Source organism: Macrosteles quadrilineatus, unplaced genomic scaffold, assembly GCF_028750875.1.
Source record: "Macrosteles quadrilineatus isolate MER2022 unplaced genomic scaffold, UCM_ALF_1.0 Scaffold_1__1_contigs__length_201487025, whole genome shotgun sequence".
NCBI lineage: Eukaryota > Metazoa > Arthropoda > Insecta > Hemiptera > Cicadellidae > Macrosteles > Macrosteles quadrilineatus.
In genome coordinates, this window is record NW_026542594.1 from 73,822,908 (window position 1) to 73,847,198 (window position 24,291).

General features: G+C 36.3%; 1 protein-coding gene across 2 annotated transcripts in view; it reads right to left on the bottom strand.

Annotated features, from left to right (window-relative positions):
* The window catches only part of LOC128983597 (methenyltetrahydrofolate synthase domain-containing protein), a 75,803-nt gene extending 55,286 nt beyond the window's left edge, over window positions 1-20,517 (bottom strand). Inside the window, exons 1-2 of one of the 2 annotated variants that reach the window (XM_054402942.1) lie at window positions 20,336-20,517; window positions 18,848-19,083 (exon numbers count right to left, since the gene is read on the bottom strand). In XM_054402942.1, the coding sequence (XP_054258917.1) occupies window positions 18,848-19,083; window positions 20,336-20,360 (261 nt within the window). In that variant the 5' untranslated portion in view covers window positions 20,361-20,517. The remainder of the gene's footprint in view (window positions 1-18,847; window positions 19,084-20,335) is intronic. The other variant, XM_054402941.1, reaches the window with a different exon arrangement.
* Between the last annotated feature and the right edge of the window lie 3,774 nt (window positions 20,518-24,291).

Genomic DNA, 24,291 nt, shown 5'->3' on the forward strand with positions numbered 1-24,291 from the left:
TTGGTTTCGTTTCACAACATGTAATGCAACATTTGTACTATATTTAAGCACGATGGTAGGCAGTAAAACATATTCTTAGAAGTACTGTTTAGTATTATTAACCAAACTGTTTTCTCTTGTGTGTGATGATAAGAATTTTAAAACATATACAGAATAACAATGACACTCAAAACACTTTTTTACTAATCGTGTCTTTGCAACATTATACAAATACCGTACTCATATTGTCAAAGGAACACGACTAACAATTCGATTTGTAAATTTACTATTCAATTTTTGTTATTGCCTTTACGTTCCTAGGTTTAGTATTTATGACCTTATCAATTACTTGCTCTGAACCTTAATATTTGAAATTTCTCATTAATTACCAAACAAAGCAGATAGTAAACGATCCCTTGTTACAACTAAACAAAGGGGGATTACCAGTCCCTGTCCCTGTATATAAAATCTACATTTTATATTTTAATTTACGGTTACATTGTATGTAAATAGTTTACCTAGAAGATGATAATACAGTAGGCCTATTTAGTTATGTGTTACCTGTAATAAAAATGTATTCAATATAACTATTGGCTAGGCTATACTCAAAACGTTTATAGTACCGTAAACAAAAAGATCAGCGGAACCAGGGAGAACGGCCTGCGGCGCGATTTATAAAGAACCTCTTTGCGTTACTAATTACTCCATTACACTTGACTAGAAAATTGTATTTGAAATTGCTTAGTTATATGCTGAAGATCATCTCATTAGCTACAATTTTGTCGCTTGAAGTTTGCTTCTGACCAAAAAATAAAAAAAATCCTCGCTTAGTAACTTTTTCATGTAAAGGTGTGATATTTGTTTAACATTTTTAGTTGCAACCGGCGCGCTTTTCATCCCACATCTCCTATCTACCCGGTGTTCCAGTTGTGTTATATACTTCGATGGAAAATACTGAGTTAGGGATATTTTTGTTAAACTTTGTACAACTAAATCTAGACTTCTACTAGACCGATTTTGTTTCATGGAAAGCCTAATTTATGTAGATTTGCAAATAGTTATGAAAGTGTGATTTTATCAAATATTTGTGGTAAAAAAAGTAAAAATAACAAAAATAGCCTACATTAAAAACTGCTTTTTTCAAGTTTCTGTAATTCAAGTTTCTATTTGTAGCCAGCTTTAGCACAGAAAACATACTACTATAACCCAGAATGCCAACCACATGGTAAAAAGCATTTTAAGTGTTTTGAGAGAGCTTTGCCTGTCAATCGTAGGCAGCGCCACCAGCATTGCTATGCTGAGTGCATGGCAACGCTGGTGGCGCTGCCTACGATTGACAGGCAAAGCTCTCTCGAAACACTTAATGCTTTTTACCTTGCGGTTGTCATTCTGGGTTATAGTAATATGTTTTCTGTGGCTTTAGTCTGCCTTTATTTAGTATTTTCAAGAAATTCATAGTAGTAATTTGTAGTAAATTTTATTCACTTTCAGAATATCACATCTACTTTGGTCGATTAAAATAAAAACAATAAAAGTTGGATAAAGAAATTAGTTTTATTTTATTTAACAAAGCCCATGTTATGAGTAGAATGAGAATCATTCAATAATAAACAACACATGTTCTTAAAGAATATTAATACCAACTCAACTCACAGGCTCTCAGGTTTCAAAATTTTTTTAATTTTCCCTCAAACCTGAGAGGTTCAAAAGTTCCTTCAGCCGACTAGAAGGTAAACTCTTTGTCAAGAAGTCTGCCAACTGAAGTCTTCCAGGTACATGTTCCATTTTGTAACATCCTTTGTTGAAGTGCTCTCTAACAAAGTGGAACCGAACACTGATGTGCTTCGTTCTTCCATGCGTTGAAGGATTGTGTGCTAATTGTACTGCACCAGCATTGTCAATGTACATAGTTGCTTGATCGATGAACTGCTGATTTCTTCTAACAAGCCTTTAAGCCATATTACTTGCTTAGCAGCTTCTCTAGCAGCAACATATTCCGCTTCAGTGGTTGATAGTGAAATACAATTTTGTTTCTTTGAAAACCAACTAATGGCTCCGCCAGCAAACAAACATAGACATCCTGAACGTGACTTTCTGCTGTTTTCATCACCTGCGAAGTCTGCATCGGTGTAACATTTCAGAATCTTCGGTTCATCGCTCTGCTTCGTGTAGCGTAGAACGTAGTCCTTAGAACCTTGCAGGTAACGAAGGATTCTCTTGACTTGGTTCCAGTCTTTGATGGTTGGACTAGTCACATGCTGTGCCACCATACTAAATGCATAGCAGATGTCTGGGCGAGTGTTTGTCAAATATAGGAAACTGCCCACAGCTTCACGATACGTCACTTCTGTTGATAGAGGCTTTGCATTTGTGTTGACATCGGATTTGTCAAATGGTGTTGACACTGCGTTACAGTTTGACATCCGATACCTTTCTAGAACTTGATCTAAGTATGCCCTCTGGCTGAGAACTATTCCATCACTTGTTTGAACAATCTCGATTCCAAGTTAAGTTTCAGGTTTTGATACTTTGATTTCAAAGTTTTGTTTCAAGTTCTGCACAAATACATTCACTTGTTTTTCACAAGTACCACTTATGAGTCCATTGTCCACATAAATTATGACGAACATCTTTTCGCCATTTCCTTCACGAAGGAACAAACAAGGATCTGCTGTACTCGGTTTGAAATTTTGAGATTTCATGAACTCAGAAAGTCTTTTATTCCAACACTTAGGACTATGCTTAAGGCCGTATAAACTACGTTGTAGTTTCCACACTCTTCCGGAGTTGTCGTTATAACCTTCAGGTTGCTCGACATAAACCTCTTCATCTAGCTTTGAATGTAAAAATGATGTTTTTACATCAAATTGTTTCAAAAACATGCTTTCCTGTGCTGCTATATTTAATACTGTACGGAGAGTATCGAATCTTGCTACAGGACTGTAGGTGCTAAAATAATCTACTCCTTCTTTCTGAGCGTAGCCCTTTGCAACAAGCCTAGCTTTGTATCGATCTGGATTTTTCTTCTTTGTAAGAACCCATCTTACTCCAATTGCTTTCTTGTTCTTGGGTAACGGTACGAGCTTGTAAACTTGGTGTTTCTGAAGAGATGCCATCTCATCATTCATAGCTGCCTGCCAATGAAACCACTCTTCACTACTAACGGCCTCATTTTATGTTGGTCCAGCTTCAGCTACAAGAACATAATCTTGAAGATAACTAGGTGGTTGCCTTTGTCTTCCCGGTCGATCTTCCTCTTCCGGTTGTTCACAATATTCAATTTCATCAGGTTCAGCTTCTTCATTTTCCTCTTGATAATTTATTGGCTGACTCTTGTCTTCGCATAGGATAGGAATAGATACGGTTTTGTCAAGTTCTTTATCTTCATCAGGAACAGTCTTGGCCCAATCTTCTGTGATGCCCTCTGCTCTGACAACCTCTCCTTTCTGATAAGGTTCAAAGAAAACATCTCTACTGACCACTATTGTGTGACCGTTGTAGACTCGAAATCCATCATAAAAGATTTAAAAAATATGTTTGTTTTCTTTCTTATCTGTTTTTCATCAGTATAACCCAAATACTTACTTTTATGTTTAGGTTAGGGAAATAATATCAGTCATAAGATACAAAAAACTCGTATAAAATATAAACACCAACTGAATAAGATAAACGTTACGTCATTTTATGGTACATATTTCAATAAAGAGTAGATAAAATTGTTGAAAAAAATAGCGTCACCCCGATCGGGGTGACAACATTTCAGTACTTTGTGACGTAAGTTTGGACATGTTATAAACATAAGAATGCAATATAACATTGATATCTAGTTAGCTTGGAGTATGTATTTATAAGCCACAATGTTTGACTGCCGTTGAACATCAAAGACTGTGAAATAGCGGCAAAGAAAAAAACTATTACAAATGACAACTGTCGCCCCGATCGGGGTGACAGTGCTCACATACGAGCCAACTGGTGGCAAGCCAATCGGGGTGACGTGGCAGCTAACGTGTTAAAAAATAAAAAAAGTAAATAAAGTATTACAGGAGTTATTTCAAAATGAATAACAGTCATATTTTTCACAATGAGTTTAAAAGAGTCAACTCAAAGATTACCGGTGTGCAACTCAGACCATGTTTATCTTCGTTATTGATAAACCTAAAGCATTCTGGCCGGTTTTCTCCTTCTCAAATGCCTCGCTGTACAGGCAACACAGGTCATTGATAGAGGGCCAATTGAACAAAAAGTCGTTTTGGGTCAGTGTTAGGGCGCATTTGTAACCTAATAGGTGAGATTGTCCAGGGTCAGGTGCTGACTGTGATGAGTTAAGCCTATTACGCACCACTGTTCTGTAGCTGCGGTTGTTAAAATCACGATTACGCCTCCTATCTAAGTTTCGTTGTCGTCACGTCGGAGGCATTTAAAAGAAAAAACAACAAATAAACAAATTATAGCTACACAAAACAACGATAAATGCACAAATTTAAGTTACAATCATGCTAACACGATCCGTCATAGTGACACAAAACAACGATATATACACAAATTTAAGATACAACCATAGGCTACTAACAAGATCCTTCTTGGGGGTTATGTTTACACAAACTCAAATAGTAAATAAATGTACTCAATGAATTTCATTGAATTGAAAAATAAATAACAGCAATTAAATTATACAGCTGATCAAAATTTAAATATTAGAACGTTACTTAAAAACGTAATCAGAATATAACTTTAGAATATAAATTACGGGTTACAACTACAGGCAGAAACGCGAGTCTATGCGTACCTGTGTCTCGTACTCGACTGAAGCTCCGATTGTTTCTAGGCCTTTCCAGAAGCGTAGGGCAAAGTACAAGGGTCGTCTTCATTGTCTCTACCGAGCGCTTCCTCTTGCTATTGTGTTATGTAGGCTACATGTTTAAAACCAAATGTCCACTTCTTGACTTTATAATATTAACTGAATATCTTGAGGTGTAATATAAAATAAATAATAATCTTCCGATTTATAACAATTCCTCCCAACCAAAAAGAGAATGTGCTTCCATCAAATAAAATAAACAAAACAAAACTTGGGAGGATTTTCTTCCTCTATTTACATGTCCAGTCTCTTAGGTACCCTCCAGGGCCTTTGCGAGCATCGAAGGATAGCCTGTTCTTGATGTTGGTCGTGGCGTTGGTCTGCATCATATGTGACGACTGGTTCTGGTGACCTTTGCGGTGAAGAAGGGGTAGCGGGAGTGATAGCCTTCTTCAAAGGCGAGTTCTGAGGGCTCCTTTCAGTTGTTTCAGTTTGTTTGGGACTTAATCGAAAGGCTTCTCTTGGGAAACGAATAAAATCATCTTCTTCTTCCTCCTCACCGGCCCTTGCTCTGAGATGATCTGCGTGGACAAACCTAACCCTACCATCAACTCTGACCAAATATGTCACAGGACTGACAACCTTTGTTATAACTCCTGGCTGCCACTTGATCTTTTCCTGCCGAACTGTTCGGACGTAAACTTTGTCATCAATTACAAAACTCCGAGGCTTACCACGGTGATTGTTGGCCGTACGTGTAATGCCTTCTTGTTTAACCTCCATCTGACTGGTCAAGTGAGGTTTCAAAAGACTCAGATGTGTTTTGGGCTTGAATTTGAACATTAATTCAGATGGGGTCAATCCTGTCATTGAATGGGGTGTGTTCCTGTACGTGAACAGAAAAGCGTCAATGTGGTGTTGCGTTGAGCGCTTGCTATTACATTTGGCATGATGAAGCCAAAATCTGTTTAAGAAATGATTCCTTCACTGTTTGTACTGCTCTTTCGGCTAAGCCGTTGGAAGCAGGACGAAATGGAGGTGTCAGGATATGATGTATACCATTTTTTTCCCATAAATTCCTTGAATTCAGATGACTTGAACTGCGGTCCTCCATCCGTTACTACTGTTGAAGGTAGCCCAAATGCCGCAAAGCAATGACGGAGCTTTTCAATGGTGTGCTGAGATGTAGTTGTGGACATATAAAATACCTCAATCCACTTAGAGCAGCTATCCACTAGTATAAGGAAATCTTTCCCTTCAAAATAGGCAAAATCCAAGTGTAGCCTTTGCCAACAGTGTTTCGGCCAAGTCCAAGTTTGGAGTGGAGCTAATGGGGCAGACTTGCGTGTTTTCTGACAGATTGAGCACGTACTCACCATGTCTTCAATTTGTCTGTCCAATCCAGGCCACCAGACGAAACTACGGGCCAAAGCTTTCATTCTGCTCTCACCCGGATGTTCTGAGTGGAGCAAGAAAATAATTTCTTTCTGATGTGTGGGAGGTGTTACGACCCTATTACCCCACAAATGCAACCCTTTTCCACTGAAAGTTGAGTGCTTTTATTGAAGTAAGGTTTCATATCTTCTCGTTCAACATGTCCTGGCCATCCGTTCGTAACATAGTCGATTATCTTTGACAAAACTGGATCGAACCTTGTAGCTGTAGATATCTCCCTTGAAGTAATCGGTAGCTGGTGAGCGTAAGAGAAGAAAGAAATCTCACCTTCGAGTTCTCCCTTGTCACAGGGCAGTCGTGATAACGCATCGGCGTTAGAAATATCTGTACCCTTCTGGTACCGAATGTCGTACTGGTAGGCGGCCAAGGTCAGTGCCCACCTTTGGTTGCGGGCTGCTGCAAGTGTCGGTATACCTTTAGTAGGCCCTAACAAAAATATCAATGGACAGTGGTCTGTGACCAACATAAATTTCCTTCCGTATAAGAATTTGTGGAACTTTTTCACAGCGTAAACTAACGCAAGAGCCTCCTTTTCTATTTGGCTATACTTTATTTCACATTTCGTTAGCGTACGCGAAGCGAATGCAATCGGCCGCTCTGTCTTGTCAGGTAAGGCATGTGCGATGACGCAACCGATACCATAGCTTGAACTGTCACACGTGACTACTACATCTAGATTTGGATCATAGGGTATTAAGACATTGTCCCTAACTAGCAGTCTTTTGCTTTCTTCATAAGCGAACTCACATTTACTACACCAGAACCATTTTGTATCATTATTCAAAAGCCTGTAGAGCGGGTGTAACAAAGTTGCCAAATTAGGAATAAATTTTCCATAAAAATTGATGAGCCCTAAAAATGACCGCAACTGAGAAACATTTTCTGGCTTGGGTGCATTTAATATGTCCTTGGTTAATTCCTCACTCTGATGAATTCCCAATTCATCTAGGCGGTAGCCTAGAAACACAAGGCTAGACTTGCAAAACTCACTTTTACTAATATTGATTCTTACTCCATATTCCATTAGCCTACTAAGAACTAATTCGACTAAAACTCCCATTTCAGATAGGCTCTTTGAAAACACTAAAATATCATCAATATAACACACTGTGTTACTTATTCCACTCAAAATCTGATCCATAGTCGCTTAAAACAAAGACCCTGCACTAGTGATACCATAGGCTAACTTTTTGTAACGAAACAGTCCCTTATGTGTGTTGATTGTGAGCAACTCTTGTGAGGACTCATTAATCCTTAATTGGCTATAAGCCGCAGAGAGATCTAACTTTGAATAAAATTTTGCCCCTGATATCCGAGTAAGGATATCTTCAGGATTCGGTAACGGATAGTGATCCGTCCGCAAGCAAAGATTAATAGTGACCTTGAAGTCCCCGCATATTCGAACTTCATTATTATTCTTGGGTACAACAACAATGGGAGTCGCCCATGAGGACTTGGTTACAGGGTAAATGGTCACATTTTTCTGCAATTTCTCCAGCTCGTCTTCAACCGCCCCTCTAAGGGCAAATGGTACACTTCTGGCCTTACAAAAGACCGGTTTGGAATTTTCTTTCAAAATAATATCAACAGAACTGCCTTTGATCAAAAACAGGAGCAAATTTCCCTTTTATCTTAGCGACTAGGTCATCATAGCTTTCTGGAACGGACTTACCGTTCACGAGATGCACATCCTTACTGGCACATTCATTGGTACATTCCAATCGACCCGGGGTAACCGCCCTCCAATCCAACTGGAGCTGTTCCAGCCAGTTCCGTCCCATCAAGGTAGGTTGATTGTCTCGGGAGCTCTTGACGACGACGACAGGTAACTTGTATTCCCCCTTCGATGTGTGGTTACATGTGCCTGAAACTTTCCGAGAACAGGAATATTTTCTCCAGTATATGTTTTAAGCTTAATGTTGCAATCTTCCAACTCCGAGCCAGCCCTTTGAAATTTTTTACAATAAATATTGTCTGGCGTGCAGGTGACAACTGCACCGGTATCTATAACCATTTAGATTGGAACCTGGTTAACAACCAAATTGACTACAAAACTATTTGGTTTGTTATCATTAGCATATGCTATGGTATAAAGTTCGTATGACGATTCCCCAATATCTGGACTGGGACCGTCATCATTGTCCTCATGAGAATCACAGAAATTGATATTTCCATTAGGCCTAGGCCTATTGCCGCTAGGCTTAAACTTATTTCTAGACCGACACACACTGGCTAAGTGACCTTTCCTTTTACATTGGAAACAGGTAAAATCTACGAATGGACAAGTTTTAACATCATGCTGTTTCCCACAACGGTAACATTTTTGTTGGTTACCCCTGGTTCGTACCTCAAAACTCTTAGGCCTAACTGCAGATGGTGCAGTAGGTACCTTATGACTAGGCCTACTATTCTTAACATAATTAACTTCATAAGTCATTTGTTTTTCTGGATGCAAGGATCGAACATTACTATCAGCATTTTCTAAGACCAAGGCGATTTCAAGAGCCTTTGAAAAAGTAAGAGAATCCCCTTCTGCTAGGAGCTTACTTTGAATCTGTGAGGATTTCAGACCACATAAAAACTTATCTCTTAAGGCCTCATCAAGAAATGAGCTAAAATTGCAAGTGGCAGCAAGTTTCTTTAGCTGAATAGAATAGTCACTAATACTCTCCCCTTCCCTTTGAATACGTCTGTTGAAGATAAACCTTTCATAGGTTATGTTACATTTAGGGGTGAAATATTTCCTTAAAACTTTGATAATATCTTCATATTTCTCATCTTTTACTAATTTAGGATGCAGTAAATCCTTTAAGGTTGAATACAAGGATGGCCCCATAACAGACACAAAAAATGAAACCTTGGTTTTATCCTCAATGGTATTAATAGTAAAGAAATGTTCAAGTCTCTCCACATAGTTTTCAAAACTTTCTAAATCCTGATTAAACTCACTAACCTTGCCGATGAGTTGTTTTGCCATGGTTACAGACTGTAGAAAACTTACATAAAATCATCCATAAAACATGTGCTCACGATGTTGCAACATAAAATCATCACGAAGAAACATGAAATGGAGCACTTTGTCTCAACACGAAAACTTGATCCAGGCCTAGTCCTCGAAATAATTTGATTAATCACTCAATTACGTTTAAACAGTACTATACTTTTCACCGTAACTCGCGTGAATACGCACTTCCTCGTTGCCAGTTATTAGAACGTTACTTAAAAACGTAATCAGAATATAACTTTAGAATATAAATTACGGATTACAACTACAGGCAGAAACGCGAGTCTATGCGTACCTGTGTCTCGTACTCGACTGAAGCTCCGATTGTTTCTAGGCCTTTCCAGAAGCGTAGGGCAAAGTACAAGGGTCGTCTTCATTGTCTCAACCGAGCGCTTCCTCTTGCTATTGTATTATGTAGGCTACATGTTTAAAACCAAATGTCCACTTCTAGACTTTATAATATTAACTGAATATCTTGAGGTGTAATATAAAATAAATAATAATCTTCCGATTTATAACAGTAAACAATTATGTTCTTCATAAGGATAACATGGGAACTTTCAAAGCCACTGGGGCAGAGCCAATCTTGCAAATCTAGGCGACACGCTCTTTCCAATGAGACGTCAATGGATAAAATCGGCTAAGAAATGGCGGAGGAGTTCAACCGACAAAGTTTCATGTAGCGTATTAATTATATAGGTTTTTGCACCTAACATGTATTTAAAATACAATTCCCTACATAAAAATAAAAAAATAAATAAATAGATAAATCAATAAAAATTTAACATATGTTTTTGTAAAATACGGTACCAAAAAATTAGAAAAATTTAATATGAATTTAATTTTTTCTACCCTAAGCCAATAAGATGTAATTATTTGTATGTTTTTCACAATCAACCTTAGTCATTATTATAATTAAAAAAAAATAAAAAAAATAAAAATAATAAAAAAAAATAGGCTACCAATTTAAGTGGCATTGTACTCATCACGGAAGTGTTCCGTGATACAACTTTTGAGCCCAATAGAGCCATCACGGAACAGTAGGCTAACCAATGGCCAATGGGAAGTTATATAGTGAGGAAAAACTGAATTAAAAGATATTGTTGTTAAACTTTGTACAATTAAATCCACAGTTCTACAGAACCAATTTTAATAACTAATAGGTCATTGGAAAGCCTGAATTTCCATCTGCCTGATTGGATTTGAACTAAAATGTATCCTTAAAAATATCACATTTATTCCCTTATTTAAACAGAATTAGTTTAATGAGTACTTAGGTTTGCTGCAACAGGGAGGGTAAAAAAGTTTCTTTAAATGTAAAATATTAAAATGTACTGTGGTTTAGTGAGAAATTAATTTATTTTCAAAATTTGATCAAAATATGTTCATAAACAAGCAAACTGCAACAGTTGACTTATTCTCCATAAGAATAACATGGGAATTTTAAAATTACAATTTTTTTGAATTTTCTCCGTAACAATAAGGCGCATAATAACTCTTCAATATACTAAATTATTTGTTTTTTTAAGCTCTACAAAATGGTTTAAAAAGAAATTGTAAAATTTTGTGTTTTTAGGGTCAAAAATGGGAAAAACCTATTTTTACCCCATAAAACCCCCCATAAACCCCCGTTCCCATAGTCCGATCATGCTGGTTCGCGAACTCATTCAAGTTTATAACAGCTTACACCTTCAAACCAAATTTTATCAAAATCAGACAAAAATTACTCAAGTTATCGTGCGGATGGACACATATATATATAGATATATAAAAATTTGAACGAATGGTGTTTTTGGCCTCTGGGGACATCAAAATGAAAAAGTAAATCGGTCCCGGGCTTAGGTCTTACCATGAGACCTACGGTAATAGCTACTTCCCTGTAGGGAAATTCGCTAAAAACCAATTAAATTTTATAGATGGCAATAATTGGTTTACCATTATGCATAATCTAATCATATGAAACATGTGTTTATAATTAATGAACAGCTTACCGGTATTGTTACCGGTATATTGTAATTTAATTGATTTTTCTTTGATTACATGTTGTTGTTCATAATTTGCATTTGTGTTTAAAGTGTGTTCCTTATGTTAAGTGTGCGATTCTAATGTTATGTGCGCTTAATCAGTACCATTAATATTAGTGAGTAAAGTGGTGTACCGGTGAGTGAAAATTTAAAAACGTACGTTTTCAGGAAAAGCACTTTGCAAATTTGTTTCCCCTTTTTTCAAAACTTTTATTATTTTTTTTATTTCATTAACATTTGAAGTTTCATAAAATGTTCTTGGTAACGCAATATCTTTGGTAGTTTTTTTTTTAAAGAGCATCTTTAGTGGAAAAACACAAAATCCTGTCACGACCATAACGGACATTTAAATGAATATTAAAAATGGTTAATATTATTTTTATAACTATGTTTTGCTATAAACTAATTTACTTTTATGACCATTATACAATAAAAAGGTCCCTGAGCTTTTGGTATATTTGGTCTTTCTAGAAAAAAATAAAAAAACTCAAAAAATTGAAAATAAGCCAATAAAATCTTTTTAAGTTTGTATAACTCCGAAAAAACTTACCTGAGACCCGAAAAATCGTTATGTTTGTATAGAGGTGTGCTTCTTTTGTGTATAAAACATTGAAATATGACGATATTTTAATTTTTGAAATTTTTATGATAGAAATCATAAACTTGATGGTCAGGGACAAGCGGTACGGTCGTGAATTTTCTGAAATAATCTAAATCTTTCTAAACAATCTTTCAATTATACTGTTAGTTATAATAAAAAATATGTGTTTCAATTGAACTAAACTGTTCAATTTACAATTATATTAAAGTTATTGTCACGACCAAACACACTATAATCCATAAGGCTGGATTGGTCGTGAAAAAACCCGCGATGGTCGGGAAACTTTGGTCGTGAAATTACGTGTTATTTTGCTCTGTTCTGGCGGTAGCCCTGCACGTCATGTTCTAGGATACAAAGTGGACTTCTAGGTTAATCTAGCAATTGAAATATCTAATAAACAAAAATTAACACCATGTCTACTTCATCGAATGACTACGTACGGTCATGGACACACCAAAATTACAAAAAACACAATCTTTCCTTTATTAATCTTGTTATTCCTCCTTTCAACTCAAAACGACCGGCACTACAATCCTGACGTACACCCCGAACTAGTCTCTAAAACCAACTGACTCCATCGACGCCAGGCTTGCCACTGTCGTGCTCCAAAGTTGAAAATTTTTCCCAAATGGTCGTGACGCCAAATCGAGGGACAGACTTATTTTGTCATGGTAGTCAGTTTGCAATGACAATAAAATTATAATATGTTCCTTTTATGTAAATTTAATAACCATTGATGACATTAAAATATGGCTTTATATATTTCGGCATGAATAATTAGTCTAAAAACAGCGTGAAAGTTGGAAAATGTACCCTAGGGACACGTCACGGTCGTGAATTTCGAGACTTTAAAAATACAAAAAAAATACCTAGAACCTATTTAAAACCAAATAAATTTGTGTAAGGGAATGTTGCTGAAAGTCAACAGTCCCGGAAGATCAAATAATTTATACCTGTGCCGCTAGGTCAAAAACTACAATGTTTGCAGTGTCTGTAGATCAAAAGTCCCAGTAAGTCAAATAGTACAGTCCGAGCTAAAAACGTGGTCTATGTTAAAGCAATTGACTTATTGGGAATTTGACCTAATGCAACAGCAGTTTTAATATAACGAAATACGGTAAAATACAAGTTCAGTTTCGCTGAGTCAACAGTGCCGGAAGATCAAAAGCAATAAAAGTGAACGTCGATTCAGTGTAAAGTAGACCTCCTGCAACGCTTACTACACCAACAAAACTTGCTTTTAGTTACTTCGTGTTTTGTCATAATTAGAATAGAGCTAAAATTATCATATTTGGTACATAGCTTATCTATTAATGCTTCTTGCCAACTGTTTGGTCAACACTGTAAATAGGTATAGTTTATGTAATGAAAAGCCTTTCGTCAAAATTTGTGGCATAAAATACACGCAAGGACGATCTGAAATTTCTTGTTATTATATACGTTTGTAAAAAGGAGATCCATTTAATTTTAGAACTATTTTATAAGTTATAATGTAGTCTACACATAAACTGTGTAAATGTATTACGCCTCGGAAGGGTTGAAACCTGTCCAAACTATCATATATATTAATAAAATGTAAATGGGGTTTTTTCACATTCTGAATCAACCAGTCGACGGATTTTCATTATTTTTGTGTTGAAAGAAAGATAATTTTGAGAACTAGGGAATGTCAAAGCCATAATTATAATTAAGGGTCCCAGTTTTTTAGAAATTAAGTTTTAATTTTTTTAAAGTCTAGTAGCCGACGCTAACTTTCTAAGCCAGCTTTTAGTACAATATAATTTGCTTAGCATAACAGCTGTAAACATTCAGCATTTGTGACACAAATTCAGCATTTGGAAACAAATTTAAAGACATATTTAGAGTTGACTTATTTATACTATGTGTAATGCTGACCATTGATACATTCAATTCCTAGGTATGAGAATGGCAGATTATTTAAATTTGCATAGAAAAATAGTAGGATGTTCAAATTATTTTTTAAAGGAATCTTTGTAATCATCGATTTGTATTAGTCCCATATAATTTGTTTTAACTAACAGCTGGTTGAATGTAATATTGTTCTATATAACTATTAGGTTTTTGGCGAATTTCCCATATAGGGAATAAGCTATTACCGTAGTACTTATGGTAACACCTGGACCCGGGACCGATTTAATTTTTCGTTTTGAGGTTCCTAGAGGCCAAAAACACCATCCGTTCAAATTCATATATACAGGGTGATCAACTCAAGGAGGCCACCATTGGGAAGTCGGAAACGGTAAGAATTAGAGAAAACATTAAATGGGGGACATTCCTTTATTTTTTGTGGCAGTTAAAAATATGATTTTAGTTTTTTTATCATGTTTTCGGATAGAATATGCAATTTAAAAACTTTTTTAGCCTTGACACTTTTTCGATAAACCCACTCGTTTAGGAGTACAGCCTATGGAAAAATGACTTCCGGTGTACATTTTACATCATGTAGCTCCTAAACGAGTAAGTTTAGAGCAAAATTGCAAAAAGTAAATTAGTCTTAGAATTGCATCTTCATTCCTTAAAGACTATAAAATAAAAAGTTTTCCACTTTTCAAGTTTGCCGCCATTTTTTTTATAATATAATTTATATTTTTAATTAATTTTATGGTCTTTTTGGAATGTGGATGCAATTGTAAGACTTTTTTACTCCTCGTATTTTTGCTTTAAACTTACATGTTTAGGAGCTACATGATTTAATATGTACACCGGAAGTCATTTTTCCATAGGCTGTAACTCCTAAACGAGTGGGTTTATCGAAAAAATGTCTAGGATAAAAAAGTTTTAAAATTGCCTATTATGTCCGAAAACATTATAAAATATAGGGTGTTCGATAAGAAATTTCAAATTTGGCCGCCATTTTGGAAAATGGCGGCTGAATTTCAAACGACTAAAATCATATTTTAAACTGCCACAAAAAATAAAGGAATGTCTTCCATTTTAAGTTTTCTCTAATTTTTACCGTTTCCGATATCCCAATGGTGGCCTCCTTGAGTTGATCACCCTGTATAGCCTATATTTATTTATATATTTTTCCTGGGGGGAACCCCAAGACCCCCTCCTTTTTGGGGGGGTATTCCATACCCCCCAGGCCCCCAGTGACCCCCCCCCAAAATATATGTCTAGGAGCGCCCTTGTCTTCTTTACCTATAAAACACATGGGATACAGCCTTTTCTTCACTGATCACGTAATGCGTGATTTTCTATAAAGTCTTGGAAAAATAAAAGGTAAAATAGATAAAATAAAGGTGTACTGTATGTGGTTTACACACAAATATTCATCAAACTGTGTGATATTTTGTTATTGCAATGAACAATTTGGGAGTATCGTATTGTGTCGTAGTCGTATTGTAAGTCGATGGAAAATCTCTGTTGATCCTGTTTTACAAGCAAACCAAAAAGATACATTAGTCACCACTCTATGCGACATATTCTAACCAGAAAATTGTAATCGTATGATTCTATAAGCATTGATAGGATTGCAAAGTACTTCACAAACATTATTTCAAGGGTAATAACAGTCACAATTTTCGCCGACTTTAAAAGAGTCAACTAAACTACTATACTAATGGACACACAACTAAATGAAACAACTAATGGAACAACTCACGATGTACATATAACAGTTCGATATAAGCATTGAGTATACACGTCAGTGGATACGTGTATACCGTACCCAATGATATAAGCAATGGTTCTTGCAATTTATTGCTTATTGTTTTTTAGAGTTGTTTTCGGACTTACTCTGTTTTCGGACGTACTCACACTCGTATAAGGTTGTCCACGTTTGTCATTGATAATGTAGCCATGTTACACCCGTTGTCACGAATATGTTTACAAGTTTTCCGTCTGTTTTTGAATAGCGATACATTTTTTCACATACTTAAGAACCACCTGATTTCGTGCATTACATGTTCGTCTCAATTTTAATTGCTTTAGTAGGCATTATTTTGGTCGATGAGGACTTCAATCGGTCCTTTCAATGATAGCTCATGAAATATAGTACTTTGTCCATTAATTTTATTGTTTGGTAAAATGGATTAAATTATCCTGCAAACCCAAATAGAAATAGTAAATATAGTATTTGAAACAAATCAGTAACATGTTAATAATGTAACCTACATTATTTCCTTGAATTGCATAACAGCAATTAACTGGGCTGATCCTAATATAAATAAATCAATATGTTCTTCATAGGCATAACATGAGCCGCTGGGGCTGAGCCCAAGGGATTTAAAAATGTAAGGTTGGTTTGCAAATGTACGTGACACGCTCTTTCTAATGAGACATGAATGGTCAAAATCACCTAAGAAATTCGGAGGAGTTCAACGGAAAAATTTCGTGTTGGCGTAGTCCTGGATTGGCTATTTTTTTTTTTTACAATATAGATAAAGTAGTGAGACTTGGTATATCAATAATATAATAGCCATAAATATCTACTGTCTTAAGCTATTATCACTGTTTAATCCCTTAAGGGGGATGGACCACAAAGACTAAGACAAAATTCTTATATAATTTTAATACTATTTTACCTGTTTTTAAAATGGCGACCATACAAATGTATGCATTTTAAGCCAAGTATGAATGGAGTTGAGTGTGTGATGAGTGGAGCGATCTTGTTGTCCTGTTAGTGACTAAGGCCGACGTAATCCTTAGACACAGCTGTTAATTAATAGTCCATATAGTCAATTAATAGCAGCAGAGGTCAAGTTTGGTAGGTATCAAATTAAAGGTTTTAATTATAAAAATACATTGCCGCAAACCCAAACTCAAACGATGATGATGATAATAATGTTAATGATGTAGCTAAAACGTATCGTTTGAAATTTAACAGCTGAAAATAAGTTAAACAGAAAAGGTTTTGGTTAAATCCATCAAATTGTTATTGGACACTAGTAAGTACTAGTGCACTTTTTTATATTGATTATATGATTATATTGATTTACTTTGGATTTTAAAAATGTGAACGTTTTATTTTATTAAAGATTTATGGTGATACGTAAATATTGTGGTGCAGTAAAGTATATTATATTGTAGTTAAAAGTTAAATTTTGAAATTTTAGGGTGAATCGAGATGAATCTTTTTTTATAACATGGGTCTCTCCTACCTACATACCAAGTTGGATACATACCAAGTTTCATAAACATCGGTTGGAAAAGTGTAAAGATAAATATTTGTATGTAAAAAATACAAAATGGCGGATATCTGGTTAACGAAACAATTTTGGAAAAATGTTATACTTCATTTTCTGTTTATTTTGACACAAGGAATTACTAGGTAAAGTATCTCTCCGCTTATTTTTAACACCCTGTTTATGATGTATTCTTATAAGTGAAAAATGTAAGCTGGTAATACAGAAAGATGTTTTATAAATAATATGAATGTACTGGTGATCTGTATATTCATCTTTTTCTTGTTCTTAGAACTGTAAATTAAAAGTCCACTCAGCAGTTGCATCGTACGATGTAGTTCTTTCCATGCGTTGCGAAATGTTAAATTTGCCGTCCTCTTCAACCCAAGTTATCTATTGAACCACTGATTGTAAAAAATTCAAAAAAATATATTTTACGCATCACACTTTTGGCTACAACTTTGCCACAGACAAAACCTCCTTAACCCAAAAACAAAAAAAATCTCGCATGCTAACTTTTTCATGCTAGAAATCACGATTTAAAACTATTTCACCATACATATCAATTTTTATTAATTAGATCGGTAAATAGTTTAAAGTTCCAACAAAATAGTCATCGAGTAGGACTAACCAAGAAGCTGTGGGCCAATTTTCAAAATTTTAGCACAACTTTAAGTAGACCAAAACACGAAATTATTGAAGTCATGCGTCGAGAGGACTATCGCTGTTTTTAACAGATTATACTTTTGACCTTCCGGCACTGTTGACTCGGCGAAACTGAACTTATATTTTATCTTATTTCGTTATATTAAAACTGCTGTTGCATTAGGTCAAATTCCCAATAAGTCAATTGCTTTAACATAGACCACGTTTTTAGCTCGGACTGTACTGTTTGACTTACTGGGATTTTTGATCTACAGACACTGCAAACATTGTAGTTTTTGACCTAGCGGCACAGGTATAAATTATTTGACCTTCCGGGACTGTTGACTTTCTGCAACGCGTCCTTTGTGTAACATGTTGCCCCCGTCCCAAAAAATATTAAAACACATAATAGTAAACTACAAATCCAGTATCTACGAAGTAAAAGGCCAGGGACATGAAAACGTACGTTTTTAAATTTTCACTCCGGTATGCATTTCATTACCATTATTTTACTAGAGAGACCGTTGTATTTAACCACAACGGGCTCTGTTGCTAGACCAATATATAGGCTAATATTTTTGCCTAAACAAGATTAGTTCTTGATCCTATTCTCTAAAACGAGCTATAACTCAATAACTCGGTTATTGAACCAAGTAGGGCCTATAATTTAAACATATTTGCTATGTCTGTAGGCCTAATTTAAATGCGTTTGAAGATATTAAAACTGATGGAATATGGATCCGGGTCATAAAGGAAAACAAAAATATCGATATATCGAAAAGCAATCATCGATAGTAATGAATGTTCCCCTTAACAGGAAAGTACCTCATCTAATGTCAGCTTATAGCCTAACCTTGGACATTTAAGAAATTGCAACAATATGTCGTAACAACGGCTGTACGGTAGAAGATGACTCGTGTATTATCTTCATTCTAAAATAAGGCTTCATGCTTCAACCAAAGTGCACGATTTAGGCTATAGTTAAACTCTTTGACCACTGAACAGTTTAAGATGGCTAAGAATGGTACCTGTTAGCAAAAATAAACCAACTAACTTACTTACTGCAAATCACAATTATAGATTTCTATTTTAGCCAAACATGATAAATTTGAAGATCCTATTGTATTTTAGATTCTCTTAAGTTACGGTATACTTAGTTTATTTATAATAAACCAAATCAATGTTTTATCTTACTTCAAGAACTGCAAATCGAACTGGCTCCTGCGGTTTGTCAATGTTAACCTTAATATTTTCAGCATTTTTAAAAATGTCAAGTGATGACAGTTTTTTTGCAGCCGCTACACAGTCAACAAAGTTTGGAATCCTTCCTTTACAAGGTCGTGGAAATCGTACAAGATCTTTGTTTTCCAATAAATTCCAAACTTTGAAGCGAAATGTTCCTTTAGAAACAATATCTTCATGAGGTGTACCTAAAATACAAACATAAAATGTTAGGCCTACAAACGTTACAGTAGTACCCTATGCAGTCATGAACCACCATCTACCGGTACCGGCTACACCACGTGTCCGCTATCAGTAGGCCTAGGCCTACTACTATTTGAACAGCTTGTGTTTGTGTATAAGAGTATGCTGTGACGACTCTTCATAACTCCAGGGAAGTGGAGGATTTTTTTAACTACTTGGTATTAAGGTATTTATAGCCTAGGTATTTATTATTAATTTATTTAGGTACTTACAATTGAAAATTAATCTTTAGGTTCAAAACCTTGTTTTTGACAAACACCGGATCATTCCACAGTTCACAGTGGCGGTTCTACGACCTTGTCAAGAGATGGGCTACCAGAGGGTGTCCCACAGCCCTCTAAGAGGGGAGACCGTTCAGGAGTCCTCCCCCCCAGGATAATTTGGTATTTTTAAAGCCGTTTGGTGACTTTCTAAGTCCATTTTTAATGGCTATAACTCTATCAAAAAACTCAGTCACGTTTTTAGGATAAAAAGGAGGGTTAAAATTTATTTTTCCAGGGTCCAGAGTGTTCATCAAGATTGATAAAACTGATAACTTGTCAAAGAGGGTAACCAGTAATGGCTTAGATGGTCTAATACATTTCCATATTCTAAATATTACCAGAATGGCAATTAAAAACAGTTATACATTAAGTTAACCTTTCTATTTCCTTCTTGAGTTATCAGATGATGGCATTGTTCTGTATTGGTTAGGCCTACATTAAAATTTACTTGACATCACAGATTGTAGGTACTTTATAAGTTACCAGTTATCAGCCTGATAATTAAGACATCATCCAAGTTCTATTTGTTTCAAATATTGAACTTGAGTAGGCCCTACTAATGGTACTACTAGGTGAGTAGGTATTTGAGCTACAGGTAGTCATTTTCATGTACAGTAGACCCAATCAAGTTTGTTGAAGGTGTTTAATCATGTTGAATCTTGTAATCTGGGATTGAGCTGGTTATTACATGCAGTGGTTGTAAATTCATTTCAAATTAGTTGTAAATGGACACAGAAAATTGACAAATTGTTTGGTATATATAGTCTGATATTAACTAATTCTGGAGCATATAGTAGAATAGCTTATTCATAGGATAACACATTGTTTATATTTCTTATTCCATCAAATATAAATGTTGAAATTCAAAATTTAAGGTACTTAACCTAAAAGATACCTAAATTAAAAACTATAGAATTGAGTAAATGATACCTACATGAAAGGGCCTCTTTCGAAGTCATCCCAATAAAAAATGTTAGGGTTCAATTAATTGATACTTAGCAAAATTAACTTTTAACTTGAATGATTCTTACCCTTCTACTTAATGTTCTAAGTTCTAACAGATCGGTTTACCACCACACCACCTGTTCAACAATGCATATTTGTTTGTCGTCAGAGTCACCACAGTCACAGTCAGAGAGGCGCTTTCGCTAATCGCTATATTATACACTACATCCAAGTTGCCAACTGAACGAAGACGAAGTTGGAACGATTGACCAAGTTAAGATTACAGTATGTAGGCCTACATTTATCAAATCAAGAAAATATTACAAGACCAGTTGAAATTGTGTATTAACATAGATAAACCCATAGATGAAACATACTACCATAGACTAACCAACACAAGAAAACTACTCATCCCATTGTAAATGTTGAAGCTCGTTTTTCGTCTCTAGTTCATGTCCGATGACACTGGCCGCTATAGTGTCAAGGGAATTTTGTTTCTATTATTTTAGGTTTAATTTTATGATTAGTGCTTTACTGTTTAACTATATTACCAGATGACGAGTTATTGTTTATGATTAGATAGTTTTTAGCGAATTTCCAATATATAGGGAACTAGCAGAGTACCCGTCCTTCGTACGGGGTTGGCATATCTTAATATATAAAAAAAAGTTGTGTTTAGTTACAGCGTTTATAACTAGAAAACGGTTAAGCTTCACTTACACTACAAATCGTAGACACTATGAGCCTCCAAATATGTAATTCTTAAAACACATGGCTCACTTACTCTACAGATCATAGCCTATACGAGCCTCGTAAATAGTATTGAAGGTTCACTTACTCTTCAGATCATAGTGCCTATTAGCCAAGCGTATGAATTACAGTACAGTATTTAATAATTCAGGAATGAAGAGGTTCACTTACACTACAGTTCATTTAGCTACACGTCACGTGGCTTGTAGCGCATCGTTGCAGGCGTTTGGTAAACCAATACCGCCGTTCTGCCGTTCTGCTTTAGGCCTACCGCACACGAGAGACTTTTTGTCGGCCGACTGTTGGCCATCTGTCTGGCTGGAGTCGGGTGGACAATCGAAAAGTCGTCAATACTGTTTGGTCGTTGACTATGGGTGCGCACACGAAATGACTGTTTACAGTAGTCGTCTTTCGAGTGTCAAAAGGATGTATATGACAGAAACCGCTGTCATATGTCATATGTGCGTTACTGATAAGATTTCGTGCAAGAAAGCTTAAGAGAAAATACTGGATGCATCCAGTTTATAGTCCGAGAACCTTACCAACCTCACCTCAACCTTAGACCCTTAGTCAGATTTACCTCTATACTCGGATTTGAGGAAATATCCAGACAAATTTTTTTGACCAATTGTTAATACTCCGGCTTCAAATACCTCATCCCATAACTTTTAGGGAATAAGCTGTAACCATATGTCTCATGGTGAGACCTGGTCCCGGGACCTATTTACCTTTTCGGTTTGATGTCCGCAGAGGCCAAAAGCACCATCCGTTCAAATTCACACACACACACATATATATATATTTGTCCGTTAACACGATAACTTCCAAAATATTTAAAGTTAAAATTGTCATGTCATTTAAATGTAGAACAAGTAAACTGTTGTAGTTTGCTTGTTTATGGATGTATTTTGATAAAACTTGGCAAATATATTTATGTTATAGTCAGCTATTAATGTTTTACTAAAACACACCCTGAATACCCTCCCTGTAGCAGCAAACCTAGGTACTCATTTATCCTAATTTCATTGAAATAGATTAAATAAAAAATTAAATCAGGCAAATGGGAATTCACTTAGTCTGCAGGTTTGCTGCAGCGGGGGTATTTTTTTATTATGACCAAATACTCTTTCAAAGTCTTTTTATAAAGAAGGGACCGTGCCTCAACTTCATGGATAAGTTTATAAACTTTCTCGTCCCTCAAAACGCTTGCACTGGTAGTTGTCGTCTGTCGAAGCCATAATAATAACAATAACACACAAATAATAATACTTATCATAATAACAATAATAATACACATGATAACAATGCACTCAACTGTCAGACAGACAGACTTTTTAGTCGTCAGTGTGCGCGATCAAACTTATCTCCATGCCTCAATAAGACACGACAGTTGAGTCGGGGAGCAGTCGGCGGGAAAATCGGTCAGCACCAAACTGCCCCGACAGTCGGCAGACTGGTCAGCTTATTCCCTAAAGGTTATGGGATGAGGTATTTGAAGCCGGGGTATTAACAATTGGTCAAAAAATCAACACTCATTCAAGAGTACATGGAAAAATTTGTCCGGATATTTCCTCAAATCCGAGTATAGAGGTAAATCTGGCCTTTCAAGGTTCTCGGACTATAAATTGGATACACCCAGTATTTTCTCTTAAGTTTTCTTGCACAAAATCTTATCAGTAACGCACATATGACAGCGGTTTCTGTCATATACATCCTTTTGACACTCGAAAGACGACTAAACAGTCGTTTCGTGTGCGCACCCATAGTCAACGACCAAACAGTCTTGACGACTTTTCGATTGTCCACCCGACTCCAGCCAGACAGATGGCCAACAGTCGGCCGACAAAAAGTCTCTCGTGTGCGGTGGGCCTTTAACTCCTCCGTTTACTAGTCGTGCAGCCACGTCAGGCGGTTTGCAGCGCATCGTGGCAGGCATTTACGGTAAACCAATACAGTACCGCCGTTCTGCCGTTCTGCTTCTGCCGTTTACTAGTCGTGCAGCGTGAAAGAGAGCTTATTATGTTAATGTATTGTTGAATTTGTATCAAGTGTACTCGTTGCTCGAGCGCAAGCAATTGTCAAGTACCGGTATTACAGGAGCTATTTTAAGACATATAACAGTCATAATTTTCAATTAATTAAATACTCACCTAAAAGTTTATGTATCTAATGGAATTACTTACTGTGTTAGGAACAGTTCGGTATAAGAAAAGTTTCTTGTAAATATTATAACATTTTTTTGAAGATTACCTTTTTAGTGCTTTCTACAAACGTTTCCCAACTTATACCCATACATAGCCACATACATGTTATTTTGCATGTGCATTTTCGCTAATGATAATGTAGCCTACATGGTACCACCATTGACGCAAATATACATATACTGTAGTTGAGGGTTTCAGTCATTTTTTTTTAAATAGCCATCAATATTATCCTCTATACTCAGGTACTACCCGATATACTCCAATTATGTGTATGCCACAAAAGTTAATTGGCTTCATTAAACATGACTTTAGTTGTTTGCTGTATTAAAGTCAATTATATTATTTACCGAGTAGACAATGCACAGTTAAAGGTCCTAATGTTATTCAGTTGGTTTTACATTAACTGTAAATATTTGAATCCTTCAATGCAAGTTTTAATAAATATTTCTTTGAAGTACTGTAGTCCTATACTCCTGAAACCTCCCCCTGCGGTTTCGGGGTTAGAATAGAACCGCAGCCTTCCCGGGCTTGTCGTAAGAGGCGACTAAAAGGGTGACCGACGCTCTCACTGGGAGTCCCTGGGAGTGCCCCTGTTGTGTTTGCAGGGGTTGATGTGTGCTCTGCACTGCCGATGGGTATTCTCAGTGAGTCGTGAGAAGCCAGCCACTTCGGTCCTTGGTCAGGGAGTGCGGCATGGATGTAGAGGTCGGGCTCTACATTGTACAAAGTACCTTGGGGTCATGGTGGACAGCAAGCTCAGCTGGCGAGAACAGATCACCCGTACGGCGGACAAGGCCGCTAAAATGGTTTCTTCCCTTAGTCGGTTAATGGCCAATGTCGGAGGTCCGCGGTCCAGCCGCAGAAGGCTGTTGATGTCTGCGGTCCAGTCCGTGCTCCTGTACGGTGCGGAAGTCTGGGCAGACGCTCTCAATAAGGAGATATATAGGATGCGGCTCGCCCGAGTGCAGCGTCAGGCAGCACTAAGGGTAGC